Source organism: Phycodurus eques, chromosome 13 (assembly GCF_024500275.1).
Source record: "Phycodurus eques isolate BA_2022a chromosome 13, UOR_Pequ_1.1, whole genome shotgun sequence".
Classification (NCBI taxonomy): domain Eukaryota; kingdom Metazoa; phylum Chordata; class Actinopteri; order Syngnathiformes; family Syngnathidae; genus Phycodurus; species Phycodurus eques.
The window spans coordinates 19,683,186-19,698,445 of NC_084537.1; the positions used below are offsets into that span (position 1 = coordinate 19,683,186).

A 15,260-nucleotide genomic window follows, 5' to 3' on the forward strand; every position below is an offset into this window, starting at 1 on the left:
TATCATTACTGTATGTTTCTATAAAGTCCAATCTTACGCGGTGCTATTTTCCTTATTAAAAACGATTGGAGATGCGAGTGTTGTGCGTTACGAACGTGATCGCAGCATGAATTCAATTTGTATCTCAAGGCACCACTGGAGTTTGCGGTTGAAATACAGTGGATAGGGACCGGGCCTGACCACGAATAGCGGAAATCCGCCAAACATTGACAGCCATTATAATTCGGCTGTCAAAAAAATAATAATTGGAATAAGCAGAGATGAATTGACAGTAGGCATTTTTGGGGTTGGTTCGCCCCAGGAAAGGAAAAAAGGAAAGAAAAAAAGGAACAAAAATTGGGGGAAAAAAATGGGAAAAGAATTCAGGGAATAGGTGAATCCGTGAATGTCGAACCGCGAGTACACAGGCGTCCACTGTATATCTTTTGTGACGGCAGTCCTGGCGCACCTCGTACAGTAGGAAGGGGCAGCAAGCATTCATCGTTTTCACTTGTGCAGATTTCGAGGAATCGTTCCTTGACGATGGCATCCAGTGGCAGAACGCGATGGATCCATCGAGTCCGGACTTCTGGGCCTCCATACTAAACATTCTTCCCGGTAAGAAACAGACCTGCCATTTTGCTCTGATGTCTTAATGATATACAATTTTCCTTCCGTAGTCACCCTGCTTTTTAAACCTCAGTCTGCAGATGTTGTTGAATTCTAAACGTCCCAAAGATTCTTCTGCGAGCGCAGAGCAACACCTGGCTGGTAATCATACATATGATGGGCTCCCGCAAAGCTGTACTTGACATGATGAGTGGCGTGCTAATACCGTGTGACGTACAGAATGTAAGATTGCATCGTAACATTAGAAAATGAAAAAAAAAAAAAATGGGTTTTTGTGTGTGTGGGTTAGGGTCAGGGTGAGCCCTCTCAACGCAGGTTGTCACAAAGTGTGCCTAATTCAAACCCTGGTTTGTGCCCCCCAATTTAAAACGCCAACCTTTCCTTCGGTTCCTTATTTGAAACATTAACCTTTGCTTGAAACCCCAACTCTCGTTTGAAACCTTAATTTGAAACCCTAAATAAAAGCCTAACGTTTGCTGCAAACCCCACTTGGAAACCCTTGGAAAACTTTGCCTGTGAACCTGAGTTTGAAACCGAACCTTGTTTGAAACCCTAATCTTGTCTTGAAACCTTAACTTGCAACTCTACCCCATCTTCAAACTTGAACTTGAAAGCCTAATTTCAACCCGCAGCCTTGGCTTTTAATAGAAATTTGAAACCTTAAACTTTGCTTAAATTCCTTATTTATTATTTATATTATATTATTTATAAATAATAATATTTATTTATTATTTAGCTAATATTATTTAGCCCTAGTTTGAAACCCAATTTGAAACCCTAACCCTAACTTGAAACCCTAATTTGAAACCTTTATCCTGGCTTGAAACACTTACCTTATTTTGAAACCCTAACCTATTGAAACCCTTATTTGCTTCAAACCCTAATTTGAAACCCTAACCTTTACTTTAAACACTAACCCTAGTTTCAAGCCCCAAATTGAAACTAAGTCTTAAACAATAACCTGGGTTTCGACCCCTAATTTGAAGCGCTAACACTGTCGTTTCAAACCGTAACACAGGCTTAAAACCCTGACCCAAAATTGAAGGCCACATTTGAAATCCCAGCCTTGGCTTCAAAGTCCTAGTAATCCTGCATTTTACACAATGGCACTCCCAACATCCATCCAAGGTCCAAATATTTAGTCAGACACAATGTGGAGTGGCGCTCCTCAGGGAAATGTGTTAGGTCCGTTCGTAATGTATAGATACTGAACTAAAACTGGCCGTGTGGCTCAACCCAGGCTTAGAAACCTAAATGAAATCCTAATTCCAACCACCAGTTAATTGTGTTATTGTAAATCCATGGTAGAGGTGTATAAGGACAAAATCATGAACACTCACTCTGAATGGTCCAAATATAAGAATTCTAGCACTTACTGAGCGTCTAATCCTATTGCTTTGATTTCATTCTCTATACTGCTCTCAGCCACTAGGGGGCACATTTGCCTTGTATCTGTGAGGATTCCTGTGGTATGCAATCATATACGGAACTGTATTATGAACTTTACTCGAGTAGTCCTGTATTTAGTTTACTCATTGTCTTTTTCAGCTAGCTTCACTGAGTTGAAGTGTTCAAAAACAAAAGACAAATTCATACTTAGGTAGTTGAGGAAATTAGCGAAGGTAGGCATCTGATTTTGCGCTACATATTCTTGGCAGGCACCGCGGTCGTGTTTACAAGAGTCTGTCTTTTCATGAGCGTCTCATTCACAAGCAGCGTGAGGCTGTTTTACAGGCTCCAAGCCCACCATTTCTTTTTTGGAGCGGTTGCCGTACACAAGGAGACACAACGTCTCCACGGAAGGCTACGTCATGGCAAAGAGGAAAAGGGTCATGATAAGCGCAGCACGGGCAATTGATTTTACTGCGACATAGTGGAACCTCGGCACATTTTTGGCAAGTGCTTAACATAATTTTAGCAAGCAGATGTTAACGTGATTAGCACGTAGCTGGAATCATAATGACTAGCATGGATCTTTGCGGCGAAGCAAACTTTTTCCTGCTCCCTAACCTTTGCTTTAAACCCAAATTTGAAACGCTAACCAACATTAGAACTCTTGTATGAAACCCTAACCCAAGTTTCAAGCCCTAATTTGAACTCTTAGTCCAGGTTTAAAAACCCTAATTTGGGAAATGCCATTAATCCACTCCAGGATCCCCCAAAAAACTACCGGTAAAAATGTTTGTAATTTGTTTAAAATAAAATGTAAAGAATTAAACAGTTTTGTTCCTTTTTTTTTTTTTTTTTGAGGGGGGGTTGGTTCAAGACGTACAGATATAATACAGACTTTCTGAGCTCCTCAGTGAGTCGCAGTAATATTAGTCATTTTTCACAGAGGATTAAGAATACAAGCCTGTGAGGATTGTCTGTCTCCATGTTACACTTATTGTCTGTCTACATGAGTTGCTTCACCGTGTTCCAATGTCTGTTGCTTAACACCGTGACACGGATGTTATTCATTAGCCCGTTTATGTGTTTGATAGCATTAAGCCCAACAGACTTCATTCTGACAAATCTATGCGGTTGTTTTAAATAACAACATGCAATTCTCTTCGTTTGATGTTATGTTTGACATAAACATTTAACTGGGAGTGGCAATAAACAGCTTGACGCCTCATTTTTTTGGAATAATTACAGTATTTACTATCTGCCAAACTGCTGCTCGCTGGTAACCGAGTTGAGTTGAGTACACAGCCAACCAAATGACGGCCGTATCTCAAATTTGACAAAGCAAAAAGAAATCTGCCAAAGGATGCCCTGATGGTCACTTGTATCTCAAGGCACCACTGCACTTTTTTTTTTTTTTTTTTTTTTTTTACAGTATACATATATTTTTAATCTATTAATGACCTGGCCCATCTATCCATGAAAAAAAAAAAAAAAAAAAAATTATAAAAAAAAATTATTATAAAATCATTATTTTTTTTAATAACTTTGCCCACCACCCCTGATGTGGTCAGAGCGGTCTGCGCAGGCTACGTGGCATTCCTAAGCATCGCGGACTAAACCCTAATGGCTCAACTTTCCACATAGTAGCAGCAGCAGCATGATTTAGCTTCATTAGCGTGCCTGGTTATGGGGTTTGCTTCCACTAATGACTCCTCAGAGCCTCCACGATAAAAAGCATGGCGGTGCTTCAAGGAGAATCATAAACATGATAATAATGTATGCGTTCTATATTTTTATAATGGGGTGATGGTTAACTGAATAGTTGTTTTACAGTGACTCGCGAATCTTACTTGGAAACATTTTGGACAATTGTACGCCTCTAACTTTGTGGTAACACTTACCTCAACCTGAATTTGAAACCCTCATTTGAAACACTAGTGCAGGCTTGAAAACCTAATTGGAAACCATAATATGAAAACTTAATTTATGCTTAAAACCCTAACCTCTGTTTCAAACCCTAATTTGGAACCCTAACCCTTGTTTCAAACCCTACCCTTATAAAAAATTCGGAACAATTCTAACCTAAATTTGAAATCCTAACCCCGGCTTGAAACTGGGGATAGGATTTGAAACCCTAACAATTGTTTCAAACCTAAATGCTTATTTAAAACTCTAAACCTGGCTTGAAACCCTAAGCTTTCAATAATTTTAATCAGAATCAGAATCATCTTTATTTGCCAAGTATGTCCAAAAAACACACCAGGAAAAAGCTTACACCGACTTGAAACCTGAATTTAAAATCGTAACCTTGGCTTTAAACCCTGATTTGGAAGCGTAAACCCTTGTTTCAAACCCTAGCCCTGTCTTAAAATCCAAGCATGAAACCATAACCCTTTTTTCAAGCCGTTACCCAGGCTTGAAACTATCATTTGAAACCCTCACACTTGTCTTGAAACCCTAATTTGAAACCCCATCCTTGGCTCCAAACCCTAACTTAAAACCTTAACCCTATCTTGCAACCCTAACTTGAAACCCTAACCTTTGTTTCAAACACTAACCTGAAACCCCAACCCTAATATGAAACTAAAGTTTCAAACCCTAACCCAGGCTCGAACCCCTAATTTGAAACCCTAACCCAGTCTTAAAACCCAAATTTCCAACCGTAACCTAGCCTAGAAAGTCTAAGGCCTAATTTGAAACCCCATCCTTGAATACAAACCCTTAGTAATCCTAAATGTTACACAAAGACACTCCCAACATCCATCCAAAGTAACGATAATCAGTATGTTACAATACGGAGTGGCGTTCCTCAGGGAAATGTGTTAGGTCCATTCATATTCTATAGAGCCTGAACTGAAACTGGCTTTGTGGCCCAATACTTTAGTGTTACCACCCAGTATAAGCACCATTTTGCAAGGCTCCTGTTTGGTTTTGACGGAGGTGCGCTCGCTGTGAAGCTGGCCCGCTTCCAGGTGGGCTTAATAGCTAACAGCTGTTCACTTCCACCCAATAAGCCCATTATGTAAAAGTAAAAAAATCAACAGATAGCAAAAATCTGCCAGGAATAAAATGTCCTCTTGTTAACGCGTCCCTCTGTTCAGCCCGACTGCTGATGATAGGGCTCCCATTGGTCGGGGCGGCAGCCAATCCGGCGGCACTCAACAGAAACCCCCGTGGCGTTGTCGTTTTTGTTTTTAATGATCCAGGGGGCCTCCTTAAAACCACCGCCCCTGCCCGCCTGTTCCATACAGGGCGGCAGAGAGGCGCAGGGGGCCACACAGTGAAGGCCACAAGCAGAGGAGGACGTAGAGACCGAGACCACTTCAGCACTGGTGCAGGTAAGACTTTCTGTCAAAAGTCCGAAAAATTCAGCGTCTCTGTGAGGATTGTTAACACTTTTTGTTGAACACACAGGAAGCCCCTCAAAGCAAAAATGGCATCACCTTCCCTGATCCACGCTGGGCTACTTCTGGCCGTCATTTTCTTACCAGGTGACAGTTTTTTTTTTCAAGCTTTTAAAATTCTTAGACAATTTCAAGCCAATACTTACGGTTTTAGTAGCTTGAGTGATCATAGGAGGGCTATAAAATGTAATATGCTTTCTGCCAGTCAATTGTGAGAATATTGTCAGCTTCCGAAAATAATGGCCTGTCATTTTTTAACTTTTTGATTTTTTGGGGCGACATAATCTCCTCATGATGCTGGCCACCTCTGCTGAAACCAGAATCCTCAGTTGGGATCTCATGCTACACATTATTATGATTTTATTATTAATAAACCAAATATATTTTGCGTTTGGTTCTGTTTTTTGGGGTTTGATGGAAAAATGAACTTATGACAAACCATATTTGATTGTTTTACACATAAAACCAAACAATATTGCTTTTGTGTTGGGTATGTATGGTATAATTTGTTGCCGACGGCTTTAAGGAAGAAGGAGCATCGATTTTTGACTTAGGAAAGCCTCACATGGCTTTAAATAAATGTTTTTCCAAATGATAAAAGTCAATAATTGCATTTAAATAATACAAATAATAATAATAAATAATAATAAAAAAACTCACTGACTAATTATTATTTGTATTTATTTATATTTTTAAAAAATAATTAAAAAAAAAAAGAAAGTTGAATTTAGCCTGATGTTCAAGACTTCATGAAGGTCAAACTGACTTTCTAGTAAAGCTGCACAGGAAATACACGCTAAAAAAAAGTCATTTTCTTCTTGTTTTAATTATAAATGTGTATCATTATTGTTGAATTTGCAATCACCCATATATGGTATATTAAATATGTGACATAAGAGGTTAAAGCGTGGAGGGGGGCTGGGGTGGGGGGTGGGGGGGGGGGGGGGGAAGGGGGTGTGGGTGGTTTTGGGGGATTTTCCAAAACAGTATTCACGAAAAACAAGACTTTCACAATATTGACAGAAATGTTCGTAATGAAGTGTCTTTATTTTTATTATTTTTTAAATTTATATATTTATTTATCAAATGTACAGCGGATCCAATTGACCCATTAACATTTCTGGTACAGTATATCAAATCAAAAACATAACCAGGAGGGTTCCATTTTTATTTGTAGCAGCCTAAATAGTTTGGAAGTACGGAAAAGGATGAAAAATGTATATAATCTCCTGTAGTTTATTTAGGAACTAAAAGTCGAGTTTTCATTTGCTTTAGGCCTCTAAAAAACCTAAAACCTTAGTTTCGCCTCGCATGGTTTTACGTTTGAAGTACATCTGGCAACAATAGGTTGAAAATGCCAAAAAGAGATGAAAAAAAAGTAAACTTCACTAAATAATTGGAATTTATTTATTTAAAAAAAAACACAGTAAAAAATAAGCACATTTATGACTTCTAAAAGCCCAAAAGCCAAACTTTTAAAAAAATAAATATATTTTTCTGGAATCATAAAAGTAATTGCATAATAATAAAAAAAATAATTAACATCTCAGTTAAATTTAACTAAATTGGAAAAACAAAGTATAGCGTAGCCTTGCAAGGCTTAAAATATGAATTTAATAAAATGTATTAAACAACATGAAATAAATTAAGATGTTAAAAATATTCATCAAAATAATTTCAGTAAAACAAATTAAGTTGAATTTGGCATCACACCACACCGCACCACATCACATCACATCTATTTCTTTAAATTAAAACAATTAAAATTAAATTCAAGTAAAAAAAAAAATAACATAAAATACATTCAAAGTTGATTTTAGCATCACATGGTTTTAAATCTGAATATATAATCAGAAGTAAAACTAATTCAATTCAAGTGTTATTCAAAAGAAAAAAATATTGTAAATAAAATAAAGCAGGGCGGCACGGTGGAGACTGGTTAGAGCGTCAGCCTCACAGTTCTGAGGACCCGGGTTCAATCCCCGGCCCCGCCTGTGTGGAGTTTGCATGTTCTGCCCGTGCCTGCGTGGGTTTTCTCCGGGCACTCCGGTTTCCTCCCACATCCCAAAAACATGCATTCATTGGAGACTCTAAATTGCCCGTAGGTGAGAATGTGAGTGCGAATGGTTGTTTGTTGGTATGTGCCCTGCGATTGGCTGGCAACCAGTTCAGGGTGTACCCCGCCTCCTGCCCGATGACAGCTGGGATAGGCTCCAGCACGCCCGCGACCCTAGTGACGAGAAGCGGCTCAGAAAATGGATGGATGGATGGAAAATAAAGCAGCATTAAATCAAATTCCGTTGTACCACAAGAGTCAATTCCGACCTAAGAGTAGTTTCAGGCTTTGGTTTGACATGTAATATTAAACATGTATTTTCCAAAATGTAGCACGGGCACTGGAAGAACTGCAATGGCGTCTGATCGAGGAAAATGTTCCCCTGCTTTAAAAGCTCACGAAAAGCCATTTCCAGATCCCAAGTTGGTGGCCTAATCAGCTGAGCAGACAGTTTTACTTTCACAAGTGCTAAACCTCAGAAGGAAACCCCTGGTGGAGCAGAGGATATTCCACACGGGAATGCACACAAACATCCGCATACAGTTCTTAATTATTTTCATTTTTTTATTTTTTTTTACAGCACAGCAGTAACTAGTTTGTGTGAGGGTCCGCACTTTGTAGTTTTACAGGTGGAGGTGGCCCCCGGTACGTGTATAAACACACAGACGCCTGTTAAAAGCGAGGGCGGGTGCTGCCAGGGCGCCACGGTCCGGGCACCTGCCGTGTTCTGCCCCCCGGGAACTCTTTTGGGCGGCTCAGCAATTTTTTCCTGTGTGTAGAGGGAAAGCGAGACATCTGGTCCTTGTCAGTGAAGGTGCCTGTTGCTCGCTAATGTGACTCCTGCTTGTGTTTTACAGAGTTTCTCGGGGCCGTCCCGCTGGAGCAGCACAAGGAGGAAGAACGTAAGGACCTTTGGACGTGTCACTGGGGGCACTTTAGTGGCACCACACCCCACTTTACAATATTATGAGGGCCTTTGATTTCAATTCATTCCATTTTGAAACGTTACAATAACGCAGACAGGCCAATGATAGTCGAGCAAAGTTCGAGTTCAAAGGTTTATGTTGATATTTGATAACAAATATTACATTGGTATGTAATATCAATGTAAAGTTTCAAATGCAGAACTGTACATTCAAATTAAACATGCAGTGGATATAAAATGTCTACACACATCTGTTCGAATATGGCAAAGTATTGCCATGTCAAGGTCTGTCACATTGAAAGTCTTACCCAAAAGGACCGAGTGCTATAATATGAGCCAAAGGTGCAGCAACAAAGTAATAGTTTGAGGGTGCGCATTTTTATGCAACCGCATTATCGTATGTTTTTTGTTTTTGTTTTCCACTTTAAAGGATTGTTTTTGCCCCCAGTTGAGTTGTAAAGGTTATAGGTCACATTAATGCTGGATAAAAAAAAGAATATATATATATATATATATATATATATATATGTATCTTGGTCTCATTTGTTTATATCACAAAAACATTTCGACTATATATCAATAAAAAAAATAATTGTATTCATTGAGAATAATTTCAAATTGAATTATAAATAAAAATACTAATTGAATCGTAAAAAATGTACTTTAATTATGAATGAACATATTATTCAAAGAAAAAAATATAAAGTGTTGTTACAATTAAATGAAGTAAAATTACATCAGAAATAAAAAAACAAATTTAAATTAGAAGCAAAAATTACATTTAAAGGATCGAGAAATTGCATTCAATTTAAAAAATATATTAAAGTGAATATGAACTCACATTTAAAATTACTGAATGTAAAATTTATTTAAAATAAAAAAATATGACTTAGATTTGATTTAAAATGGGGGCTTAAAATAAAATAACAATAATAATATTAATAATAGTAATTTAATATCAATGAAACATTAAAAATAAATATTTTCTGTACGGCCTATCCTCTTTTCTTTTTAAACAATTAACATTTAAAAATATATTCATAATATAAGACATGAAAATGTAATCAAAACTAAAAAAAGATCGCCATAGTTGAAGTGAAGCCTGCAATGTTCTATGGCCTGTACCTAATCCCAATATCAATTATGCATGTGAATTGGATCATCTTTTTCCCAGTCTTTCATCGCATCCGTGACATTTCCGCACAGGCTAAACAATCCTAATTAGGATCAGTAGCAAATCCTCATAGAAATCCACCGCCGAAGAGCCGTGCATTATTCATGCCAAAATGAAATCAAATGTACTCCAGTAAACAACACTGAGTTCTTAATGGTTATGTGGTGGTTGTTGTTGTTGTTGTTCATGCAGTGTCTGATGACGGGAAGGCTGACGTCATGGCCAACCTGAAGAAGTTGGTCCGCCACAGGAGGAACGCGCCCGTCATGGCCGTGCCCCAGTTCCAGCACCTCCCTGACTTCTGGGGCTGGTACAAGTACTTCATGGACAGCCAAAACCAGGAGGGGGTGAGTGAGACTAGTATTTATTATTTAGCTTTTACATGAGGTTTTTTCTTTTGTTGAATCACTTTTTGCTCATAGAAACTTTTAGCAAATGTTCCCCAAAAAAAAAAAAGAAAAGAAAAAAGAAAGTAAATTATTGTAGATTAAGGGCTACAACAACTTAACCCTTGATGGGGTACCCTAAAAAAATTCTGCTTTGGGATTGTGGGAAAATACAGTACATGGATCCTTGTGACCTAGAAAAAGCTCCAAACTAGGGATGTAATGGTACAACAAATATAAAGGCTCAGTACTTGTCTTAGTTTTAGGGTCACTGGCTCACAATGTAGTACAGTAAAAGGAACACAATGCAAAAAATATAAGTGATTTTCTTTTGTGTAAAGGGGATCATATTTAATGACATTTAAAATGAAACATAAAAAACTGCTAGCAGTAAATTCTCCGATAAATAAAAGGTTCTCAAATACAAAAAAAAAATTGATTCTTGCCTTGATTACGCCTTGATTACAATTCATTTAATTTTCAAATTTTCCAATCATGCAGACAGGCCAATGAAAGTCAAGCAAAGTTCGAGTTTAGAGTAAAGTTTAATGTTGATATTTGCTAATAAATATTACATGGGTATCTAATATCAATGTAAAGTTTCAAATTCAGAACTGTTTATTCAAATTAATAACACAGTGGATATAAAGATTCTACACATGCTAAAGGTGCAGCAACAAAGTATTAGTTTGAGGGTGCGCATGTTTAAGGAAACACATTATTGCACGTTTTTTTGTTTTTTGTTTTTTGCATGCAATGAAATAAAAACTCGTAACTTTAAGAAAGAGCAACTTCAATAGTTTGTTTTTGTTAGAAGTAATAAACCACATGAAAAACTACGAGCTGCTACCAGTAATTCCTCCTACAAAATAAAAAATGGCCATCACGATAAATTCAAAACAACCTATTATTATATATACCAGTTTGAATCTTTTCTTTGAAGAAAAGTGCAACTTCAATAGTTTGTCCTCTTTGTAGGAAACCGAGGAGGTTTTTTACCCCATGAAAAATTGCAAACCTCTCTACAGTAAATGAAAGATTGTCAAATGAACAAAAAATCTATCCAAAAAATATATAGCAGCTTAAATATCTTCTTTTTAGGAAAGTGCAACATAAGGAGTTTGTTCTCTTTTTAGAACATGAACATGGCAGTTTCAAAACGATTGAACAAATTTGCCGTACTGCTAAAAGCACATTGCTGGCAGAGGCTGAGTCGTGTTTGTTTATGACTGCAAGGTCGTTGCACTTCTTTGTGGGGGAACACGGTATGCCTCTGAACCGTGACAAATAATCCGTACAGAAACATCTGAACCTGAATGCATACAATGGCACTGTTGCACCCCCTGGACAAACAGTTACGCCTGAGTCCCCAAATTTTACAACGAGACAGAAAAGACCTTTTTTCAAATATTTTGTACTTTACAGGTTGAAGATTTGGACCGCCTGTACATGGCGCACCTGCAGAACAAGCACAGGTCCGAGGAGGGCCCCACCTTTAACCACTACCTCAAACACCTGAGCGAAATCTACAAGGCATGCGCCGACTCCGACAACCCAGAATGCATCGCCGAGTCCACCAGCAAGCCCAAGGCGGCCACGGTGATGCCCGCCCCCATCAAGTCCGCCGCCGTCCGGATGTGCAACCCCTACATCGACCCCTATTGCCTCTTCCCGCTGACCTCCAAGGCCGCCGCTCCCCGGCCGGAGCCGGCCCCGGCCGAGGCGCCCGCCCCCATCCTCACCCCCATGCTGCCCATGCCCCTGAAGAGCCCCACAGGCTTCTACTACTACGCCCCAGTCCTGGAGCCCTTCCTGAGCCATGAGCAGAAGGCTGAGCTGCTGCGGATCTGCAACCACGAAGACGTCGAGTGTCTTCAGTACCACCTGAGGGCAGCGTACGGGTACCGCCCCGCCGCCGGCCCCGCCCCGTCCTACGCCGCCCTTAAATGCGACCCCGAGGACCCTTACTGCAAGCCAACGATGGTGCAAAAATCCCCCACTGGGTACTATCGCCTACTCCACCCTAGCTGCGACCCGGCTACGGATCCCCTTTGCGCGGGAAACGTCGCCGCCCCCGCCGGCCTGGGTGACGACCCGCCGCCCCAGGAGCAGCGATGCAACCCCCTGTTCGATGCCGGCTGTAACCCGCTGACCGCCACCAAGCTTTCCGGCCTCACCAAGCCCGTACTGGAGTACGCCCCCAAAGGCCAGCCCGCCCACGTCGCCGCCCCCCTGAGCTGCGACCCCCGCTACGATCCCTACTGCATACTGGCAGCCGCCGCTGCCCTGCGCAAGGCCCAACCACAGCTCCCACAGCAACAGGTCTGAATTTGACGTGCGGAGTAATGTTTTGACGAGTGTAACCCTTAACCCTTTTGCTACTTTTAAATTGGCTTATTAAGTAATATACAGTGGTACCTTGACTTAGGAGTGCCCCAACTTACAACTTACAACTTTCTTACCAATTTGTTCAAGTTACAAGCCATCACTTGATCAATTTTGATCCTTAGTGTTGAGTCAAAAATTGCGTTACAAGTGAGCTTTCGATACACCGCTGCTCGTGAGAAGCAAAATAAAAATGGATGTGCATGTGAGCGAGGAGAGCCACAGGTGCCGGCGCACGTTCAGCCATTTATTGAACGGGACAAACAGGCAAACACGCTAATACAAAATGAGCAGACTCGCAAGGAGCTGCTGTGGGTCGTCGACTCATACCCAGACGCTCACATGAAGACGGAAAGACTCCAGCTGGTGACGTCACTCACGAGACTGCACGGTATTTACACTTTATAAAACCAGCTTCTTTACATTCTCTTTTATTGTTTTGTTAACAAAAAACACACCCAATAAAATGTGGTGTTTTATTTGGTGGCGGAACGAATAATTTTCGATGGGGGGAAAAAAAAGTAAATCGAGTTATGAGTTTGGTCACAGACTTTTGGGCACTCATAAGTCAAGGTACCACTGTACAGATAGGTTCCAGACCCGCAATGTCGGGAACATCTAAGAACCTTTTTAAATGTTTCCCCGTTCCCCCATGCTTTAAACACATTTAAACTTATTAAAACACATTTGAAACTAATTTGAAATATATCTGAACGCACACACAAAAACCCAAGTAGAAAATGTACATAAAATAATGTACCTACTGTAGTATCTGCGTGTTTGGTATGTCCGGGGTTTGGTGGGGTGGCGTGTGACGTCGGCAAGTCTGCGTGTGAGCGTCTAGGTGTGAGCTGTGGCCGACAGCAGCAACCTGCGTGAGTGTGTTCATTGTGTTAATGTGCTTACTGTTTTCTCGCGTTTAATAAATGGCTGAAAAGTACATCGCTGACTGTGGTTCTCCTTTTCAACTTGCGAGGACAATACAGTAAGTCAAATCCTATGAGAAACAATTGCTATAACCCACAAATTTCTGCGATCGAGTGAGGATTTCTGCGATCGACAAATACATACTGTATTTCCCCCCCCAAAAAATCAGTGGGGAAGCACAGGAGTGATTTTTTTGTTTCATAATGCTTTTACTTGCTGTCTGTTTTGAACAAAACCCATCAATCAATCAATCGATCAACCAGGTCCGCTACAAGCTGGGCATCCGCGGCAAGACCAAGGAGGGCTTCGATTGCTATGTGCACTATGACAAAGACTGCACCCCGGTGGACCCCCACTCGACTGCCAAAGCTCCAACCGAGCCCCGCTGCCACCCCTTCGACCCCACCTGCGTAAAGTTTACAGCGCCCTCCGCCGTCCGTGCCCGGGGACACGGCAAGGGTGGCATCATCCTCCCCGACCCGGACTGCGACCCCGAGCTTGACTACGACTGTCGCCTGCGTCGTGCCGATGACGCTGACGGAGAGAAAGCGGCGCTCCAGCTCGGCCAGAGAGAAACAAAGGCGGCCGCAAAATCCGCTGTCCCGCGTTTTGAGGACTTCCTCCGTGGCATCATGTTCCAGCACAAGTCGATTTAACCCAACAATCACAGAATTAAACGAAGTAGCTACGGAAATGTGAGTTTTCTTCTTTAAATCAGCAGTACAGTAGAATGATGTCAAAGGTGTTTGTATGTTTGTAGAAAAGAGTCATACGTATGTATCGATGTGTGTTACACAGGTTAGACATTCCTTTGTTGAGTTGCCCAAAGTGTATTTAATGTTTTTCATCTCCAGCCGCTTCTTTTATTCAGTTTTAATAAAAATATTAAAGCTGAACAGGCCCTGGAAAACCTTTTTCATGTGCCCTGTTATGACAGTCATGTCCACCCAATTCCGTTTCAGCTCAACACCAAAAGTGGTGGCGAATGCTGCGACTGCTTTTTCGTGGGGAATCATCGGAATGATCAAACTTTGACGCCATTCTAGGTGGCATAGCCAAAAAACTACAAGTTTGCCTTTACCCATGGAAATTGCCAAAATAACAGTAAGAAAAAAAAATTTAAAAATGGAAGGCTTCCTGTGTCTTGTCAGACGTCTTTTTTTGCAAATCTTTAAAACGATCAAATTTTGACGTGCTCCGCCCACATTGGATGGAGTGGGAAAAAAAGCTTTTCAATTTAGCATCACCCAACTGTCTGGGCTCATTTGGGCAAATTCCCTGGTAGTTTATCAACGGTACAGACATGCCCACCCGATTTCGTGTTGATCGGTGAAACTTGTGTCAGGCGCTAAGGGGTGCTACTGAGTTAGTTTTGAGGGGGCTCATGTTAGCGTCATCTTATGGATTTTCACCAGGCTACCAATGAAAATGGGCAACCCCCCCAAAAAAAAGATGATCCAAAGTCCAACGTGAAACCATCTGCACACACACACACACACACACACACACACACACCTACACGCGCACACACACGCACACATTCTGAGGCACATCCACAGGGTGACGCTGATGTCACAGACGATACGCTTCAACCACCCTGGGGTCACTTATTTGCCTGTAAAGAGTAGCTAACTGATGAGACCTCAAAATGAAGAAGCAGTAATCATCATCATCATCATCATCATCAATTAAACTCCCTGTTTCCCAATGACTGTGATCAAAATGATCATCGATTTAATGACCTCAGTGTGCATGTTTCAATCCACTCGAGTGAAAGATTTAAGCGCTTAAAGCCCCTCTGTGTAATTAAATTTCATCGAAGGTCGTCTCGGGGGAGTGGAGATCAAACCGTGTGGTGAGAAGGAGGACGAGGAGGAGGAGGCGAAGAAAAAAGTAAATGTTTGGGATCAATTTCACGCCTCCGTGAAGAATAATTGGAAACATTAGGATGTGAAAGATAAGAAGCCGATTTAGGCCCGACTGCCGAACTTGGCACGGACGCCTG

At 40.8% G+C, this 15,260-nt stretch overlaps 1 protein-coding gene across 1 annotated transcript; it reads left to right on the forward strand.

Moving 5' to 3' along the window:
* The first annotated feature begins 545 nt into the window (after positions 1 to 545).
* On the forward strand, positions 546 to 13,911 carry and2 (actinodin2). The gene is made up of 6 exons (XM_061694428.1): positions 546 to 597; positions 5,205 to 5,336; positions 8,316 to 8,360; positions 9,750 to 9,904; positions 11,369 to 12,265; positions 13,519 to 13,911. Exons 1-6 carry the CDS (start codon positions 546 to 548, stop codon positions 13,909 to 13,911), a joined length of 1,674 nt encoding a protein of 557 aa, XP_061550412.1.
* Positions 13,912 to 15,260: the final 1,349 nt, after the last annotated feature.